Genomic DNA, 16996 nt, shown 5'->3' on the forward strand with positions numbered 1-16996 from the left:
TAAAAGAAACTGCCGTCCATCAGTGCTCCTGTGTGATCTCTGTCAACGACGACGTCAGTCTTTATCTCTCATTGGTTATGAATAATAATAGAACATGTTTGTGAGAAGATGCTGAAGCTGATGAAGCAGTTTTTGGTTCATGAGACTTAAAACGGGAAAGAATAAAACATGAACACGGGGAAAATCTTTTTGTTTCTACTGCAGCTGATTATTAAAAACTGTTCTGCTGCCTCGACTTCATATTTACAATTAGGTCCAACGTTTGTCTGTGAAACACACCACGACTGGGTTTGAGCTGTTTTAACAGGATATAATATTCCACAGAGCTGCATCTCATCCTGATTAGAACAGTCCGTACGGAAGCCCAGAGGGTCAAGGGAGAAATTAAATAAGTTTTCTCTTCTGTGTTTATGACTTAAGCACAGGTTATTATAGTTCATCTGTTGAAACAAGGTTAAATAAGTTTTGGCAGGTTAAAATCATTTTTTAAAGTGTTTGTTGTTGTAATACTCATTCTGGCCACAGGGGGCTGAAGTGCACCACTACCTCTCATGTTATAAATACGACTCAGTGCACTCTTGTGGCTGAAATGAGTACTACAACAACAAACACTTTAATTATCCTGGAAAAATCTATTTTTGACCTTTTCTTAAAGTGGCATTCTGTAAGATTTTAATATCAATATCTCTGAAGCAGGTAACAATAGTGATTGACCCTCTGGTCTACTAATTAAAGTATTGCAATATTCATATATTGTATATTAAACTGGTTGTCTGTGGGAAGATTCCTGAAAAGTGCTCTCTGTTGCAAACACACACACACACACACACACACACACACACACACACACACACACACACACACACACACACACACACACACACACACACACACACACACACACACACACACACACAAAATATATCACGAAATTGTAAATCAACCGGGACTGAAATGTGAAGGATTGTCACTAAGTCATAAAACTATTTGGATCAGACTCCGACAATGAACCACCAGCATTTATTTCCCTCACTTGTCTCTCAGGACTTCCTTAGTTTGTGTCAAAAGTCCAAAATCTTCTCCTACGTTGGTGTCTGGACCAAACTGGAACACAGACTGTGGATGCATTCTAGCTGATTATATTAATGTCTGCACGTGTATTTGTAATAGGTCATAATTTATCTTTGCATGAAGATGCATTCTGCTCCAAAGTCTTTCAATGACTGCAGTAACAGATCAGGGAGTTGAGTTGAAACAGGGTGAAGATTCATCTCAAGATAATCACACGTTCTCTTAAATAATCATAATTTTGTGTGTTTTTGTGCTTAAATGACCTGACTCCACGGCCGACGTGTTCATAAGCACGTCTACTGGTATAAAAAGAAAGAAAAGAAACAAGAACGGCTTTAAAAACCTCCTTTAACTCCTCCCACTACTGCTCTTTATAATACTGCAACTACAGACGTGGTTCCACTTTAAAAGAGAAACACGAGATACACAAAGCAACGAAAACAAAAGGATTGTGACAAAAGAATTGTTGAAAGGCAAACTTCAGTCTGCAGGCGTCCATAAGTTGTGCCTGCTGCTCTCGACGGACAGAAACATCTGGAAAAGCAGCGCATTGAGATAACTTTCCTCCGTAGTGTTAACAGTCCCAGTGTGTGTGTGTGTGTGTTATTTTGATTGTTCTCACCAGAGAAAAACTAAACAAAGAGGAATAGAAAGGAACAACTTAACGAACAAACCAACAGAATATTGGTTTATTGTGTCTTATTATATTCTTATTTAAGTTGTGGTAGTTGCTCTTTACTATGTACAATCATTTATTAGATTACTTCTAAAACTGCTTATTCATATTTCCTAATTTTGCTCCGTTTCTTTTTCTTTATTTAAAAAAGAGCACGTCTTTATTCCTCATTTTCACTAGAACCGCTGTAGAAATTCATGAGTTTACTTACAAGCTTGTGTGCTAGAAGAGCTGCAGATGTTCCTGATGTGCATGTGTGTTGATGTGTGTGTGTGTGTGTGTTGAGGTGGAAGACGAGCAAAATAAAAATCCAGATTGAGAGCTCACAAACGCTGAGTTGAGAAATATATGCAGGATAGGAAGGAGGTTGAGTGTTTTTGGGTTGTAGGACTCGTAGTGAGCTGGTGGGCTGACAGACGGCGGTGTGGGGGGGGCTGATGGTGGTGGTGTGGGGGGGGGTAGAGTCATCGTTATTTGGGCGGTGGGATGGTGTTCAGATCTTGAGGCTCTTTATTGTTTCTGCTCTCTTCTTCAGCAGATCTCCCGCCTCCTGTAGTGAGCGCAGGTAACTGCTCTGCACTTTGTCCATAGCAGCCTTCGTAAACGACTCCTCGTCCTGAAACACAGAGAATAAAACATGAAATATGACATTAAATATAATATAACGTTCCTCCCATCAAAGCCATGTTTAAGAGAACCACATGTCATGAACTCAAACAGACGTTACTTTCTGTTAGATTTATTTATAAAGATTAAATAAGTCATCTGTGATCATTTGTTCGTCTGCAGCACAAATATTATAAGGTGACAAATTTAATTTATCTGTCATTTTACAACACAAGGTTGTTCAAAGAACTGCAGCTAGTAAACGCATCATGCTTCAAAAGAAAAATAAAATATGAGGAAGTTAATCTTTGAAGTGTAAACGAATCGTTCAGTTATTGTTTTACATATTTATTTTGTTTTAAATGTCCGTACCTACAAAGCTGCATTTAAAAAAATGTTTTAAAGCCTCCAGTTCGGTGTTTTGGTCGTCGCCATCTTGTTTTTTTTGCAACCAGTGAACAGGAAGTGACCATATCTGGACTGAGGAGGAGTGACGTAGATACGCCATATATGTCTCTGGTAGAGACCTGTCAATCACCGTGTAGCCCCGCCCTAAAGCATCCCCTGCTTTATGGTCTGTGTGACTCTAAATGGACCATAATGTACTAAATGAACATCATGCTGTATTGAAGAAGACTTGAAACTAGAGATTGAGACCATAAACTCATGTTTACAATGTTTACTGAGGTAATAAATCAAGAGAGAAGTAGAGTCATTTTCTCATAGACTTCTATACAACCAGAGGAGTCGCCCCCTGGTGGACACTAGAGAGAATGCAGCTTTAAGAGGCTTCACTTATCAAGAGGTTGCCGTCTGGTCGGCACACTCACCTGCGTTTGTCCTTCCAAGCTTAACCCGGCCAGCTTAAGGGCCGTGATGCCGATCTCTTGCCCCTTTATATACTCCAACGCCTGGGTAAGCAGGTCCTGCAAGCTCCCCGTCAGCTCCTGGAACCCGCACACCACCGCCGGCTGCAGGAGATACGAACCATCAGCTCAGCCCAGTGAACTCTAGAACACTGTGGTATTTAATAGAAACATGCGCGTTTCAGAGGGTTAAAGCGGAGGAACCGTACCAGAGCTGTGTTTGTATCCTTTTTCTTCTTCTTCTTCTTCTGTAGACTCGTCTTCAGCGGTCGGAGGATCTTGGCACAGTGACTAGCCATCCACAAGACTATGCACACCGTCTGTGCACAATAACATCGTGTTACTCCAACACATCACAGTTACAGTCTACAGTCGGTAGGAAAGTCACTTCTCACCTCAACAAAGAAGATTAGGTTTTCTAATAAGGAGGGCCAGGTTTTTAATTTGCTCTCTTTCATTTCCAATAGATCTCCTTTTCCTTTATTCAGTATTTCTGTGCAGAGAAAGAAACAAAGCATGAAGCGTAACAGACGCAGAATAAACTTCTGCAGCTCTGTGTGCAGAGATGTCTCACCTTGAAGCTGAACTACTAATGATTTGAAACCGTTACAGATCTGGGTCTGAAGCTCCGACGACTCGTCTAAGAGAGGTAAAGAAAGAAAGCAGCGGTGAGTGGAGGAGCACGAGGCGAGCTTCGACGTGCTTCACGTCACCGACGTCTCTCCTCACCGAGTCCGGCGGTCTCCAGCTCCTGGAGGTGGACAGACAGCTGCAGGGCAGCAGCCTGGCACTGACAGCTGCCGCTGGACAGAGCGGAGAGCAGGCGGGTGGAGGGGGGGCCCAGGAAGGGATACTGCAGCGCAACAGAAACACTCGTTACAGCAGCGAACTCCAGTCAGTCTCGTCAGTGAGCAGCTGGTCTGCTTCATCCTTCATAAATACGTTTTATAAGATCTGGCAAAGATTTCTGTCCTCATTCTTAAAATTGGACAAATCCCAAATCCTTTCTGTCTCCTTTGTCTTCTCTTGATATTATTGAGTATTCATGTCTGAGACGGCTGTAGGCTGGTGTTGATGTGTGTTTCAGTGACTCAGCTCATTATAAACACACGTCCTGCTGGTTAAACGTACCTGCGTGCGTCTCTCTGCTATCTGAGCGGCCGTCTGCAGAGTGAGGTGGAGCTGAGCGAGCAGGCCGCCGAGGATCGACGGCTCGTCTCCGACTCCGTTCTCGTTGGTCGTCCCCGAGTTCTGCTGCGTCGGCGTGTGACCCGGCGAGGACAAGGAGGCGAGGAGGCGAAGCGTTAGAGAGCGTAACCTCAGCCAGACGGACTCCTCCTCCAGAGAGCGCCGCCGGTGCTCCTCAGTCAGCTCTCTGTGGGGAGGAAACGGGTTCGTTCAGGGACGAAAACGGGATTAAAATGAAATAATATTGAGTTATCGGCCGGCACCAAGTCAGACTACAACTAAATCTAAACCTAAACCTCACGCTCCTCCTTCCTGTAGAACCCTCATGACACCAGGACTAACCTCTCCTTCGGGTTCCAGCTGGTGAACACGGTGAGGTCTCTGTTGTCCCTCATGGTGTCCCACGGGATGTCGTCCTCCTCTGGAGACAGAGACATGGCCTTCACACTCTCCTCCAGACTCAACACACTGAGGAGACAAAAGAAAGACAACGTGTGAATGAAGAAGGCAGAAGATGCTTCAACCGAGTGCTGGATGTTGAGAGTGCGTCCTCACATGTCGGCCTCCAGGAACAGGTCCAGCAGCATGCGCTCCGTGCGCACTTGGGCAAAGTGCAGCGATTGGTTCAACCTGTTCCTGAGAGCTATGAACTCTGGGATTTTCTCAAACGCTCCGTACTTGTACGCCTGGATGATGTACTCTGAGGTCTGGTGGGTAGGAAGGAGGGACGATGAGACACATTAAGGTTTAGTGTAAAAAGTTCAACGTTGAGAAGAATGAAGAAGACGAAGAGACTCACATCCTTCTGGTTGGAGTGGAAAAACCTGAGGGAGAAGTTACAGGACTGGGAGGCTGCAGCGAACTGACCCAATGACTCAGCGTAACGCGTCAACAGGAAGCTAAAGGTTTAGAAAGAAAACGTTTTTATAACTCTGTTGATGTTAATAGTAAACACTCGTCTCATATTCATCAAACGTCTCAGAAGGATCATGACTTCATAGTTTCACTGAGCAGCTCACAATGTAATGTTTCTACACAATCTGGTTAAAGTGAACGCTTTATTAGAGGAGAGATTTATAATGTAGAATAAAATGTTTGTGATGAAATAGCACAACTTTAAGCTAAGTTTCAGCTGCTTTTTCTGACGGAAGCGTTCGTCACACACGATGTGTTCGAAGACCGTCGGAAAGATGAACCTCTGACGATAATGTTGGTGTTTACAGCTTCTGGCTGAGATAAACGGGGTAGTTTTGGAGATTGTGTAAAGAAAACATGCTTTTCAATCCTGGCGCTGGGTTTTGGGGTTCAGAGGGTTTCAGAGCGCAGAGCTGCAGATGAATGCAAAAAGGTTTATTGGTAAACATCACGAGGAGATCCTACATTATACGCATTCACACACGTCTACAAATACTAATGAAAGTCAGCGTGGGAAGCCTCACTATAACTGTGGTATTCTGAGACGCTTGATGAACACCGGCACAGATTAGATAAAGGTGACCGTGTGTTTGCACTGACCCGATGGTGTCGTGCTGCACATGCTTGGCATCCAGACTGGAGTAGAGGTCCACCACGGGCTCAAAGGCTCCCAGGTGACAGTAGACGAGCAGCAGCAGCAGCTTGAACTGGGCGTTGGAGGGACTGAGAGACAGACCCTCCTGGAGGACGCCCAGACACTGCCACACCATGTCCTCATCCTCTGCAGCAGAAACAACAACAAGAAGACGTTTAGAGAGGCCCACGGAGGAGGAAAACACCAGGAAGAAGAGAGGAAACACTCACCCGTCTCCTTCCAGAGGTCGATGTAAACGTGAGCTGCCATGAGACAGTACATATCAGAGAACTGCAGCTCCGTCTTCAGAGCGTTCGTCCCTGTTGAACACAGATATCACGAGTCAGCGAAAGCCACGGCAGCAACATCACAAATAAAAACTGGTTTTAGGCCAAACGTTGAGCGTCCGTGTTTAATTATCCCTCAACATCAAACGGTTGTACACGAACGTTGCCTGTAAGAAAATATAAAAGTGTAAAATTGCTGATCTTAACAAACTTCAGAGATGAACTCTTGATATTTAAGACGCGTCTGCAGCAGCAATGATTTAAAAACAGAAGAGAAGTTTGATACCCATGTTGTTGAAATATGATTCTAATAGTTCAAGTTTAAACCTTAAAATTAAAAAAACACTTTAGTTTTATTATAAAATCAGATTTGGGGATCAAGATGGCGTCTTGTTTTATTTATTTATATTTTTTAAAGACATATTTAACTGAGTACTGTTGAGCTTGAGCTCGTGATTGTTGTGATGAGACAGTAAAGAACACGTCTCCATGTAGACATGTCTCCTCTGACATCAAACATGAATCATATTTCTGTCATATATTTGACTGTACATTCATGAAACACCCGGCGCTAAGTTTTAAACCAACACACAGCTCCAGCCGACATGTGAGATGCTTAAGATTGTTGTTTTGAATGAGGTTTAAAATCTAAATAAAGTGCTGATGCAGCCATGTGTACGATACTTTCCATATGCAAATGAGTCGCTAGAGACACAAGCTCGTGCAACACGAACAAACATTTGGATTATTTGGTTGCTGGGAGGATTTTACACTTCCTGTTCCCTCGTCTGCAAGTCTGAAATCAGGTTTGTGTTTAACGCAAGCTAAAGAGATGTTAACGTTTAGTTGTCTGATATAAAACAGGTCAGTGAACGCCCCTCTGGTGGACCTTAAAGAGTGTAAAGGAGACGACTAAGCGTCTTAAAAAACAGCGAGACAAGAAGGTGGACAAGCAAGAAAAAGAGGAAACAGTGATGAGACGAACAAAAAGAGAAACATTAAAGCAGGAAATTAACTCAGCAAATTGCCACCATGTTCTCCTCCTCTGTACCTCTGGATACTTCCTGTCTAACATCCAGTGAGTCCTGAAGAGCAACACAACGACTGCGGCGCTTCCTGTTGTCAGTGTAAAGTGCAAACGGCGACGAATAAAGACAGAAAAACACCGTCACTGATTTACCGCCATGACGGTGAATCAAAGCCGTGAGCGGAACCAATGCAGCGATGAACAGCGGCGACATTTACACTTTGTCGTCGTGATTTCACGCCTTCTTCGCTCCGTGAACAATCCGATTATCCCCAGAAAGGTTTAAGAGGGAACAAAAAGGAGACGCTCTTACCAAACTTGAGTCCGTGACGATAGTGAGCTTTGAGCTCGGCGATGAGCCGCAGCTTCCCGTCGGGGTCGAGAGCGTGATGCAGCCCGAGGGCTCGACTCAGCTGACTCACGCACAGATGCCTCTGCAGCGCTTTGGTGTCCTCTGGGAAAGCGAACCCGTCCTCTCCCTGCTCCCCCAGGGGCACCGCTTCACTCACACGGTTGATGAACTAAACACATAGAAATAAAGATGGGAGGACATCAATTTCACAGCCCGACCCGCCGCTTCACATTCCAGCAATGCTGCGGAGACTCACCTGCACGGGTTGTTCGGGAGCGAGCAGGTGGAGGTATAGTTTTAGGTCGGTGATGCAGCAGGGTTTGTCTCCAAACTTCCCAAAGAACTGCACCATTAGCTCTAAAGGCTCACCTGTTTGAAGCCACATACAAAAAGGCTAAAGCACCAGGTAAATATAGAGGGGGGGGGACTCAAGAAAGGGGCAAAAAGCAACGGTTTGTTACAGTCCGTGTGTTTGTTACCTAACAGTTTCTCTTCAGGACAGCCCCTTTCTCTCAGTCTGTGCATTAATTCGAGCCGAGCTAAATAGGGTCCTCTGAGTGAGCACGAGTCTCTGCCGTCCTCCCCCGAAACCCTCTCCTCCACGAAGCTCACCACCTCGGCCACCGTGTGGTGAACCGAACCCTCCGAGCAGCTGCAGACACACACACACACACACACACACACACACACACACACACACACACACACACACACACACACACACACACACACACACACACACACACACACACACACACACACACACACACACACACACACACACACACACACACACACACACACACACACACACACACACATATCTGGTAAAAGAACAGCACTGCAGCGGTACAAAGATTTGAATTGATTGCAGTTTAAAACAGACGATAGTGGTGGTTTAGTGGCGGACTTTAAACACCTGCATGCAGACAGGTGTGAAGGAGATAAAGGTTCAAAACTAAAATAAAGATCAGCTCATGAACACTGTGTTGATGTAGATTATAACAGATTGTTGTTACACTTGAGTATGGTGATATTATGTTGTATAATACTCATCGGTTCTCAAAAACACTGGATTCAATAATAATGAATAGTTTACGTGCAGAGATTGGTGCCAGAAAGCGGCGCTATGAAGCTACAGGAAGTGTGATAAACGTGAACGCAGATCCGACTGTTCTGATTGGACGAAAAATTAACAAATTTAATACAAATCGAAATATATCACCTTGCTTATAGTATCGTAATATATATAATCCTAACCTCTAGTGTCATATCGACAGATTCTTGTCAACACACAGATTCACATTTATGGTGAATTCAGTGAATAAAAACGTATTTATTGATTAATAACAGCTATGTTTCTGTCTTCTACCTTCACCAGGCATTTAATACCTGAGGGAGTTATATTCTGGACGGTTCATTTTCCTGCTCAGTGCACGTGTTGGTCAGAGGTCTTCTGACCAGAACTATTAAAGATTAAAACACATTTGTACTCACTGTTCTCCTTCTTCAGGAGGACTCCACGACTGATCGATCAGGTGGAAGAGAGAGTCAAAGTAGGAGGGGTAGAACTGCCAGTCGTCAGGACTGGAAACAGAAACACAGGTTTGTCTCATCGGTAGTTCTTCTCTCACAGAGACTGATTGTTAAATAAAGGTCTGTCCTCACTTCTTGAGCAGCAGCTTGTGGGCCAGCGAGTTGCACTCCGGCCAGCGTTGTAGTCTCCGGTAGAGCTTCATGCACTTAGATTCTCTGCTCTGCAGCTCGCTGGTCAGCTTCTCTGTGGGAGGATGCAGATACAAGTATACATCTTTTATAAAGATTATTGGTTAATATTGTATTTATGTCTTTCTGCAAAATGTGGTTATTAACAGAGTTCATCATCTCTTCTGTCTGCTTCACATTGCTTTACAACAAATACTGAACAGTGGATGTTATTGTCTTAGTGCATCAGTGTTTTACTTCTGCTGCTCTGCATCATTTGCGTACTATCTTACTAATGCTCTCGTTCTAATTTCACTTCTTTGATGTTAAGACGTCTTACCAAAAGAACAGCGGCTGAAAACCTGCCGGCTGGCTAACACCAGCACATTTAAATAGATGCTGATTAAAGTTACTACCAGGAACTTTCACTTTACGTTGGTTCTGGCGCCCCCTGTGGACTAAAGTGGTAGTGTTTCTGAGCACCAGAGTCTCTTTAGAAAACCTCTCATTTTACTGCAGCAGGGTCTGACAGTCTGCCCCTCTCAGTCCTGGTTCTGGTTCTCCCGTGCCTCCCTTCCCTCCAGCGGGTCCAGCAATACGGCGATGAGCCAGATATCGCTTGACGCGGGGAATCGTACCCGCTGACTTGCATTAAAAAGAACTAGATAGAAGTATCCAATGTGTCGCTTCTGGTCTCTTTTGTGTATGTAGGTCATAAAGAGGCATCAGGATTAACTTGAGACTGTTTCACAACCAGTTCAAAGTTCCTTGTAGTAACTTAGATCGTCATCAATGATGAACTTTAAAGTACATAAACATAAAAACACAGAAACACATACCCCCGAGTGGACCTCTGATCACATCGAGAGCCTCCACACACTTTCCCAAGCGCTCCAGGATCATATAATACAGCTGCACCTACAGGCACATAAAAATAATGCAGAAACATCTGTAAACAGCATCAACAACTTATCTGAATTAGCCCAAATATAAGACGTTTCTTGGAAAATTAGCAAAAAACACTCGGGGGTTTAGAGGGTGAAACAGCTTTTGGGTGAACTTTTCCTTCAAACTCAAATAAAAATCCTTCAGGTCCCGTTACTCACCTCTGCTTCTGCCTCAATCTTCTCCTCCTTCACCATTTTCTCCACCATGCGCTCAGCCAGAGGCAGGAACATGGTCTGGGCCAGTTTTTCATCTTGTGCTGAGATGGCCTGCACATCAAACAGAACGCGTTTTGTTTTCCAGAATAATGACAATATTTAGGGAACGTGGAAGTAAACCAGTCCGCCCATACCTGCATCACCAGACTCATGACAGACCAGAAGTAATATGGATTCTTGGGGACGATTTTATACAAGGCCATTCCCGCCTGTAAAGTGCCAAGATGCAGTCATCAACATCCTCTTCATTATTCTGATTACATGTCCATTTTTAAAAAAAAATTACCAACGGAGCACAAAAGCCACAGCTGTTAGTCACGTGTGCCTGCAGGTTATATCTGCAGAGCGTGGACGTGAGCCTTCCTCACCTGCTGCATCTTCTTGTACTCGCCGACGCGAGCGTACGCCATGAAGAGGTGAGAGTGGTACTCCTCGCTCAGAGGAACCTTCTTCACCGCCGCCTCGTACAGCTTGGTGACCAACTCCGCTGTGAACAAGCGGCACCATATTCAGCATGCGGCCACCAGACCATTAGTACCCGTGTGTGTGTACCTGTGTGTGTGTGTGTGTGTGTGTGTACTCACGGCGGTGCATCTCCCTGTACAGAATAGTCAGAGCCTGTAGCGAGTTGTCGTCGGTGGGCTCTAGAGTGGCCACTTCCTGGGCCAAAGTGAAGGCTTCATCCTGCTTCCCAGTCCTCTGAAGGCCGATCGCCTTTAGGACCTGATCAGGAAACAATACCACAATATAGGTATTTTAGGAGTAAGTCTATATTTAGGGACATTTAGCCAAACTTCGTGCTCTTGAGTAGGTTTATCTTGAGTTTAGGTCCCAAATGTAAAATAACTGGAGTTTGCTGACTCACCAGTTCCATATGCACCCATAATTATCAAAGAGTATATATTCTGACTGAGTCGCCCACCTTGGCACAGTGCAGGTCCTTGTGTTTCTTCAGCAGCTTATCGGCCTGCTGTATCGCCATCTTATTGTTGCCATTATCAAGATAATCTGAAACAGAAGAGGACAACATGATCACATTAATGATGGTGAATGTTAAGACTTGAATGCATCCTACATACAAGTTAGAATAAAATGTGCAATAATACTGCGTGTATTACAATGTAGATCTCCATACATATATGGTCAAATTAAACAAGAATTTCTGAGAATGCTGTCCCAGCATAAACACATACATCCTCGTTAAAGACAAAAATAATAAAGTAAATAAATAGATGGGGGAGGAATTTACAATCACAGAGAATGCTTACTGAGCAAATCATGCACAATCTACTGCAATACAGCTGCTTGATGAGCAGCTGCATTCTCATATCTCATATTTGTTAACTGTCACCATAACTCTTTCTGAATGGTTGGTAAATGTTAAAGCATGCAGACGGACACAAACAGACACCTCAGTTCAGCCTCCTCAGGACAGCTGGGTGCCTAAATTAAGTGCAGCAGACAGCAGGCTGTGGTTATGTCATGTCTATTCTCTCTGTTCAAACCGGCACCACAGGAGAACCAGAAGTTAACGAAGGCCGACAGAAATGTGAGGAACACGGACGCATCGCTCAGATCCTGCGTTGATGAGTTAAACTATGCAGCCCTGAAGCTCCAGCAATGGATGACAAAGACAAGAGAGACTAGCTCACGTATTAATGAGTTACAAACTATATTTTAATGTCACTGCAGCTGAAGAGTTTCAAGTGAAAACCACGCATCTCCAGATGAGTTGATGATGAATGTTTGTGATAAACTGAAGGATGAAGTGTTCCTTTATGTGTTGATGTTGAATGTTTGTGATAAACTGAAGGATGAAGTGTTCCTTTATGTGTTGATGTTGAATGTTTGTGATAAACTGAAGGATGAAGTGTTTCCTTTATGTGTTGATGATGAATGTTTGTCATAAACTGAAGGATGAAGTGTTCCTTTATGTGTAGATGATGAATGTTTGTGATAAACTGAAGGATGAAGTGTTCCTTTATGTGTTGATGTTGAATGTTTGTGATAAACTGAAGGATGAAGTGTTTCTTTATGTGTTGATGTTTAATGTTTGTGATAAACTGAAGGATGAAGTGTTCCTTTATGTGTTGATGTTGAATGTTTGTGATAAACTGAAGGATGAAGTGTTTCCTTTATGTGTTGATGATGAATGTTTGTCATAAACTGAAGGATGAAGTGTTCCTTTATGTGTAGATGATGAATGTTTGTGATAAACTGAAGGATGAAGTGTTCCTTTATGTGTTGATGTTGAATGTTTGTGATAAACTGAAGGATGAAGTGTTCCTTTATGTGTTGGTGTTGACTGTTTGTGATAAACTGAAGGATGAAGTGTTCCTTTATGTGTTGATGTTGAATGTTTGTGATAAACTGAAGGATGAAGTGTTCCTTTATGTGTTGATGTTGAATGTTTGTGATAAACTGAAGGATGAAGTGTTCCTTTATGTGTTGATGTGAATGTTTGTGATAAACTGAAGGATGAAGTGTTTCTTTATGTGTTGATGTTGAATGTTTGTGATAAACTGAAGGATGAAGTGTTTCCTTTATGTGTTGATGTTGAATGTTTGTGATAAACTGAAGGATGAAGTGTTCCTTTATGTGTTGATGTTGAATGTTTGTGATAAACTGAAGGATGAAGTGTTCCTTTATGTGTTGATGTTGAATGTTTGTGATAAACTGAAGGATGAAGTGTTCCTTTATGTGTTGGTGTTGAATGTTTGTGATAAACTGAAGGATGAAGTGTTCCTTTATGTGTTGGTGTTGAATGTTTGTGATAAACTGAAGGATGAAGTGTTTCTTTATGTGTTGATGATGAATGTTTGTGATAAACTGAAGGATGAAGTGTTTCTTTATGTGTTGATGTTGAATGTTTGTGATAAACTGAAGGATGAAGTGTTCCTTTATGTGTTGATGTTGAATGTTTGTGATAAACTGAAGGATGAAGTGTTCCTTTATGTGTTGATGAATGTTTGTGATTAACTGAAGGATGAAGTGTTTCCTTTATGTGTTGATGATGAATGTTTGTGATAAACTGAAGGATGAAGTGTTCCTTTATGTGTTGATGTTGAATGTTTGTGATAAACTGAAGGATGAAGTGTTCCTTTATGTGTTGATGTTGAATGTTTGTGATAAACTAAAGGATGAAGTGTTCCTTTATGTGTTGATGTTGAATGTTTGTGATAAACTAAAGGATGAAGTGTTCCTTTATGTGTTGATGTTGAATGTTTGTGATAAACTGAAGGATGAAGTGTTCCTTTATGTGTTGATGTGAATGTTTGTGATAAACTGAAGGATGAAGTGTTTCTTTATGTGTTGATGTTGAATGTTTGTGATAAACTGAAGGATGAAGTGTTCCTTTATGTGTTGATGTTGAATGTTTGTGATAAACTGAAGGATGAAGTGTTCCTTTATGTGTTGATGTGAATGTTTGTGATAAACTGAAGGATGAAGTGTTTCTTTATGTGTTGATGTTGAATGTTTGTGATAAACTGAAGGATGAAGTGTTCCTTTATGTGTTGATGTTGAATGTTTGTGATAAACTGAAGGATGAAGTGTTCCTTTATGTGTTGATGTTGAATGTTTGTGATAAACTGAAGGATGAAGTGTTCCTTTATGTGTTGATGTTGAATGTTTGTGATAAACTGAAGGATGAAGTGTTTCCTTTATGTGTTGATGTTGAATGTTTGTGATAAACTGAAGGATGAAGTGTTCCTTTATGTGTTGATGTTGAATGTTTGTGATAAACTGAAGGATGAAGTGTTCCTTTATGTGTTGATGTTGAATGTTTGTGATTAACTGAAGGATGAAGTGTTCCTTTATGTGTTGATGTTGAATGTTTGTGATAAACTGAAGGATGAAGTGTTCCTTTATGTGTTGATGTTGAATGTTTGTGATAAACTGAAGGATGAAGTGTTCCTTTATGTGTTGATGATGAATGTTTGTGATAAACTGAAGGATGAAGTGTTTCTTTATGTGTTGATGTTGAATGTTTGTGATAAACTGAAGGATGAAGTGTTTCCTTTATGTGTTGATGTTGAATGTTTGTGATACACTGAAGGATGAAGTGTTTCCTTTATGTGTTGATGTTGAATGTTTGTGATAAACTGAAGGATGAAGTGTTCCTTTATGTGTTGATGTTGAATGTTTGTGATAAACTGAAGGATGAAGTGTTCCTTTATGTGTTGATGATGAATGTTTGTGATTAACTGAAGGATGAAGTGTTTCCTTTATGTGTTGATGATGAATGTTTGTGATAAACTGAAGGATGAAGTGTTCCTTTATGTGTTGATGTTGAATGTTCGTGATAAACTGAAGGATGAAGTGTTCCTTTATGTGTTGATGTTGAATGTTTGTGATAAACTGAAGGATGAAGTGTTCCTTTATGTGTTGATGTTGAATGTTTGTGATAAACTAAAGGATGAAGTGTTTCTTTATGTGTTGGTGTTGAATGTTTGTGATAAACTGAAGGATGAAGTGTTCCTTTATGTGTTGATGTGAATGTTTGTGATAAACTGAAGGATGAAGTGTTTCCTTTATGTGTTGATGTTGAATGTTTGTGATAAACTGAAGGATGAAGTGTTCCTTTATGTGTTGATGTTGAATGTTTGTGATAAACTGAAGGATGAAGTGTTCCTTTATGTGTTGATGTTGAATGTTTGTGATAAACTGAAGGATGAAGTGTTCCTTTATGTGTTGATGTTGAATGTTTGTGATAAACTGAAGGATGAAGTGTTCCTTTATGTGTTGATGTTGAATGTTTGTGATAAACTGAAGGATGAAGTGTTCCTTTATGTGTTGATATTGAATGTTTGTGATAAACTGAAGGATGAAGTGTTTCTTTATGTGTTGATGTTGAATGTTTGTGAGAGATACGTGGTTCACACAGGACAGACGCTACAAACATATGATGATCTTATAGAATATGATGCATTGATGCAGATTAAACTAGACAACAGGATATAAAGGAGTTAACATGCAACATACACATTAATGCAGCAGGAATAATAATCCAGAATCATCACATACAATAGTAAAATACTGACAGGGAACATTGTTGATCAATAAGTACTTTTACTTTTCATATATTTAGCTGATAGCTACTTATGGTTTTGAAGGCAGGACTTTTACTTTTAGTGAAGTATTTCTAGTGTGATATTAGGACCTGATCTGAATACTTCTTCCAGCACTGCTCACTTATAAAAACACACATAGTCAATGTGAGTTACTATGTATCAGCCCCTCTTTAGTAGAGGTCCGTGAGCTGTGACAGCTCCATGCTAGCTAGCTGAAGTTAGCTTGAAGCATTGTCCTTCCACTATTATGAACCAGATGCTAGCCGGGAGCTAACACTTAGCTAGCTACAGAGCGACTCCAGATTCAGACTGGACGCGGACAGCTATAACTACAACGGAAATACTCGTCAACAAGAAGCACGCAAACCACATTAATAAACAACCTTTCTATTTTTAAAACATACCCTACAGTTGTAGCCAGTCTATGCTATAGGCTGACAGATTAGCATGCTAGCTAGCTGACAGATTAGCATGCTAGCTAGCTGTCAAATAGCGACCGTTAGCAAAAAAATAAAAAAGGAGTTCGACTTTGAGAATGATGCCAAACAGGAGGACAGACATTTCCGATTCATTCATTGCTTTAACAATATAATTGTTTTTAAATTTTGATCCAGACACCCATGTCCTACTCCGGCTTATAGACCGGATAAGGTGCTCTGTCATTGGGCGCTGCAGGCAGCAGAGACCGTGGTTTGGTGGGGCCTCATCGGTGCTCCTCTCCGACTCCCAACAAGCTTCCACTTTAACGCACGTGCACCGGTATATAGAGCACGAGGATGTTTCTTAAATTCATGTAAAAGTCCCCATTGAGTCCTCACCGTATATAGGTCTGAGTCTCCTGTCGTTGGGGTCCTGCACATGGCCTCGCGCCGCCGCCATGGTGGAGTTTACCTGCTGGGGGGGGGTAAATGTTCACGCATGCGTACTGCGGAGCTGCCTCGCGGAGGGCAAAGGGTTTACATTAAATGTATGCATGAGTGTGTGTGCTGCAGTCTGTGGTAAAGAAGTACTCAGGTAGTACTTTTTACTAGGAATACCACAGTGTAGAAGTAGTGTAGTGTACTCTTTTAAAACTAAGCCCTGCATTCAAAAAGTGCAAAAGTATTATGTTATTTTATTAAGTATATTTATTTAAAGTAGCGATAGTAAAATGACTCATTTCACATTTTGTAGTAATGTATATTATTAGGATTAGTGATGCATTATGTTGCAGATAGGGTTTGCTGGGGATCATTTTAATTGAATTATATATAAAGTATATATATGTTAATGTTGTTTAAGTACTGTACTTTAGAATATGTACTTTACTGTTACTTCCTCCTACATTTAGAAATCCAGACTGCAGTGGTGGAATGTAACATTGGAGTACATTTACTCCAAGTACTGTACAATTTGAAGTACTTGTACTTTACTTGAGTATTGGCAGTTTTAAACT

The 16996-nt window shown here is 41.7% G+C and overlaps 1 protein-coding gene across 3 annotated transcripts; it reads right to left on the reverse strand.

Annotated features, from left to right (window-relative positions):
- Nucleotides 1-1402: 1402 nt before the first annotated feature.
- naa25 (N-alpha-acetyltransferase 25, NatB auxiliary subunit) lies at nucleotides 1403-16459 on the reverse strand. 3 transcript variants are annotated; one of them, XM_076110082.1, is made up of 24 exons: nucleotides 16380-16459; nucleotides 11412-11497; nucleotides 11074-11212; nucleotides 10858-10976; nucleotides 10624-10698; nucleotides 10433-10540; nucleotides 10166-10244; nucleotides 9291-9402; nucleotides 9120-9209; nucleotides 8102-8274; nucleotides 7879-7991; nucleotides 7584-7791; nucleotides 6187-6276; nucleotides 5923-6103; nucleotides 5207-5306; nucleotides 4963-5114; nucleotides 4750-4875; nucleotides 4351-4594; nucleotides 3949-4072; nucleotides 3794-3859; nucleotides 3615-3712; nucleotides 3429-3539; nucleotides 3184-3324; nucleotides 1403-2363 (listed from the first exon to the last, which is right to left on the reverse strand). In XM_076110082.1, exons 1-24 carry the CDS (start codon nucleotides 16438-16440, stop codon nucleotides 2241-2243), a joined length of 2919 nt encoding a protein of 972 aa, XP_075966197.1. In that variant the 5' UTR covers nucleotides 16441-16459; the 3' UTR covers nucleotides 1403-2240. The 3 variants fall into 3 exon arrangements, with proteins under 3 accessions (XP_075966197.1, XP_075966274.1, XP_075966347.1); XM_076110159.1 differs by lacking the exon at nucleotides 16380-16459 and adding an exon at nucleotides 11901-12040; XM_076110232.1 differs by lacking the exons at nucleotides 11074-11212; nucleotides 11412-11497; nucleotides 16380-16459 and having other exon boundaries at nucleotides 10624-10742.
- Between the last annotated feature and the right edge of the window lie 537 nt (nucleotides 16460-16996).

This window comes from Anarhichas minor, unplaced genomic scaffold (assembly GCF_050575085.1).
Source record: "Anarhichas minor isolate MPS153535 unplaced genomic scaffold, ASM5057508v1 ptg000002l, whole genome shotgun sequence".
Taxonomy (NCBI): Eukaryota; Metazoa; Chordata; class Actinopteri; order Perciformes; family Anarhichadidae; genus Anarhichas; species Anarhichas minor.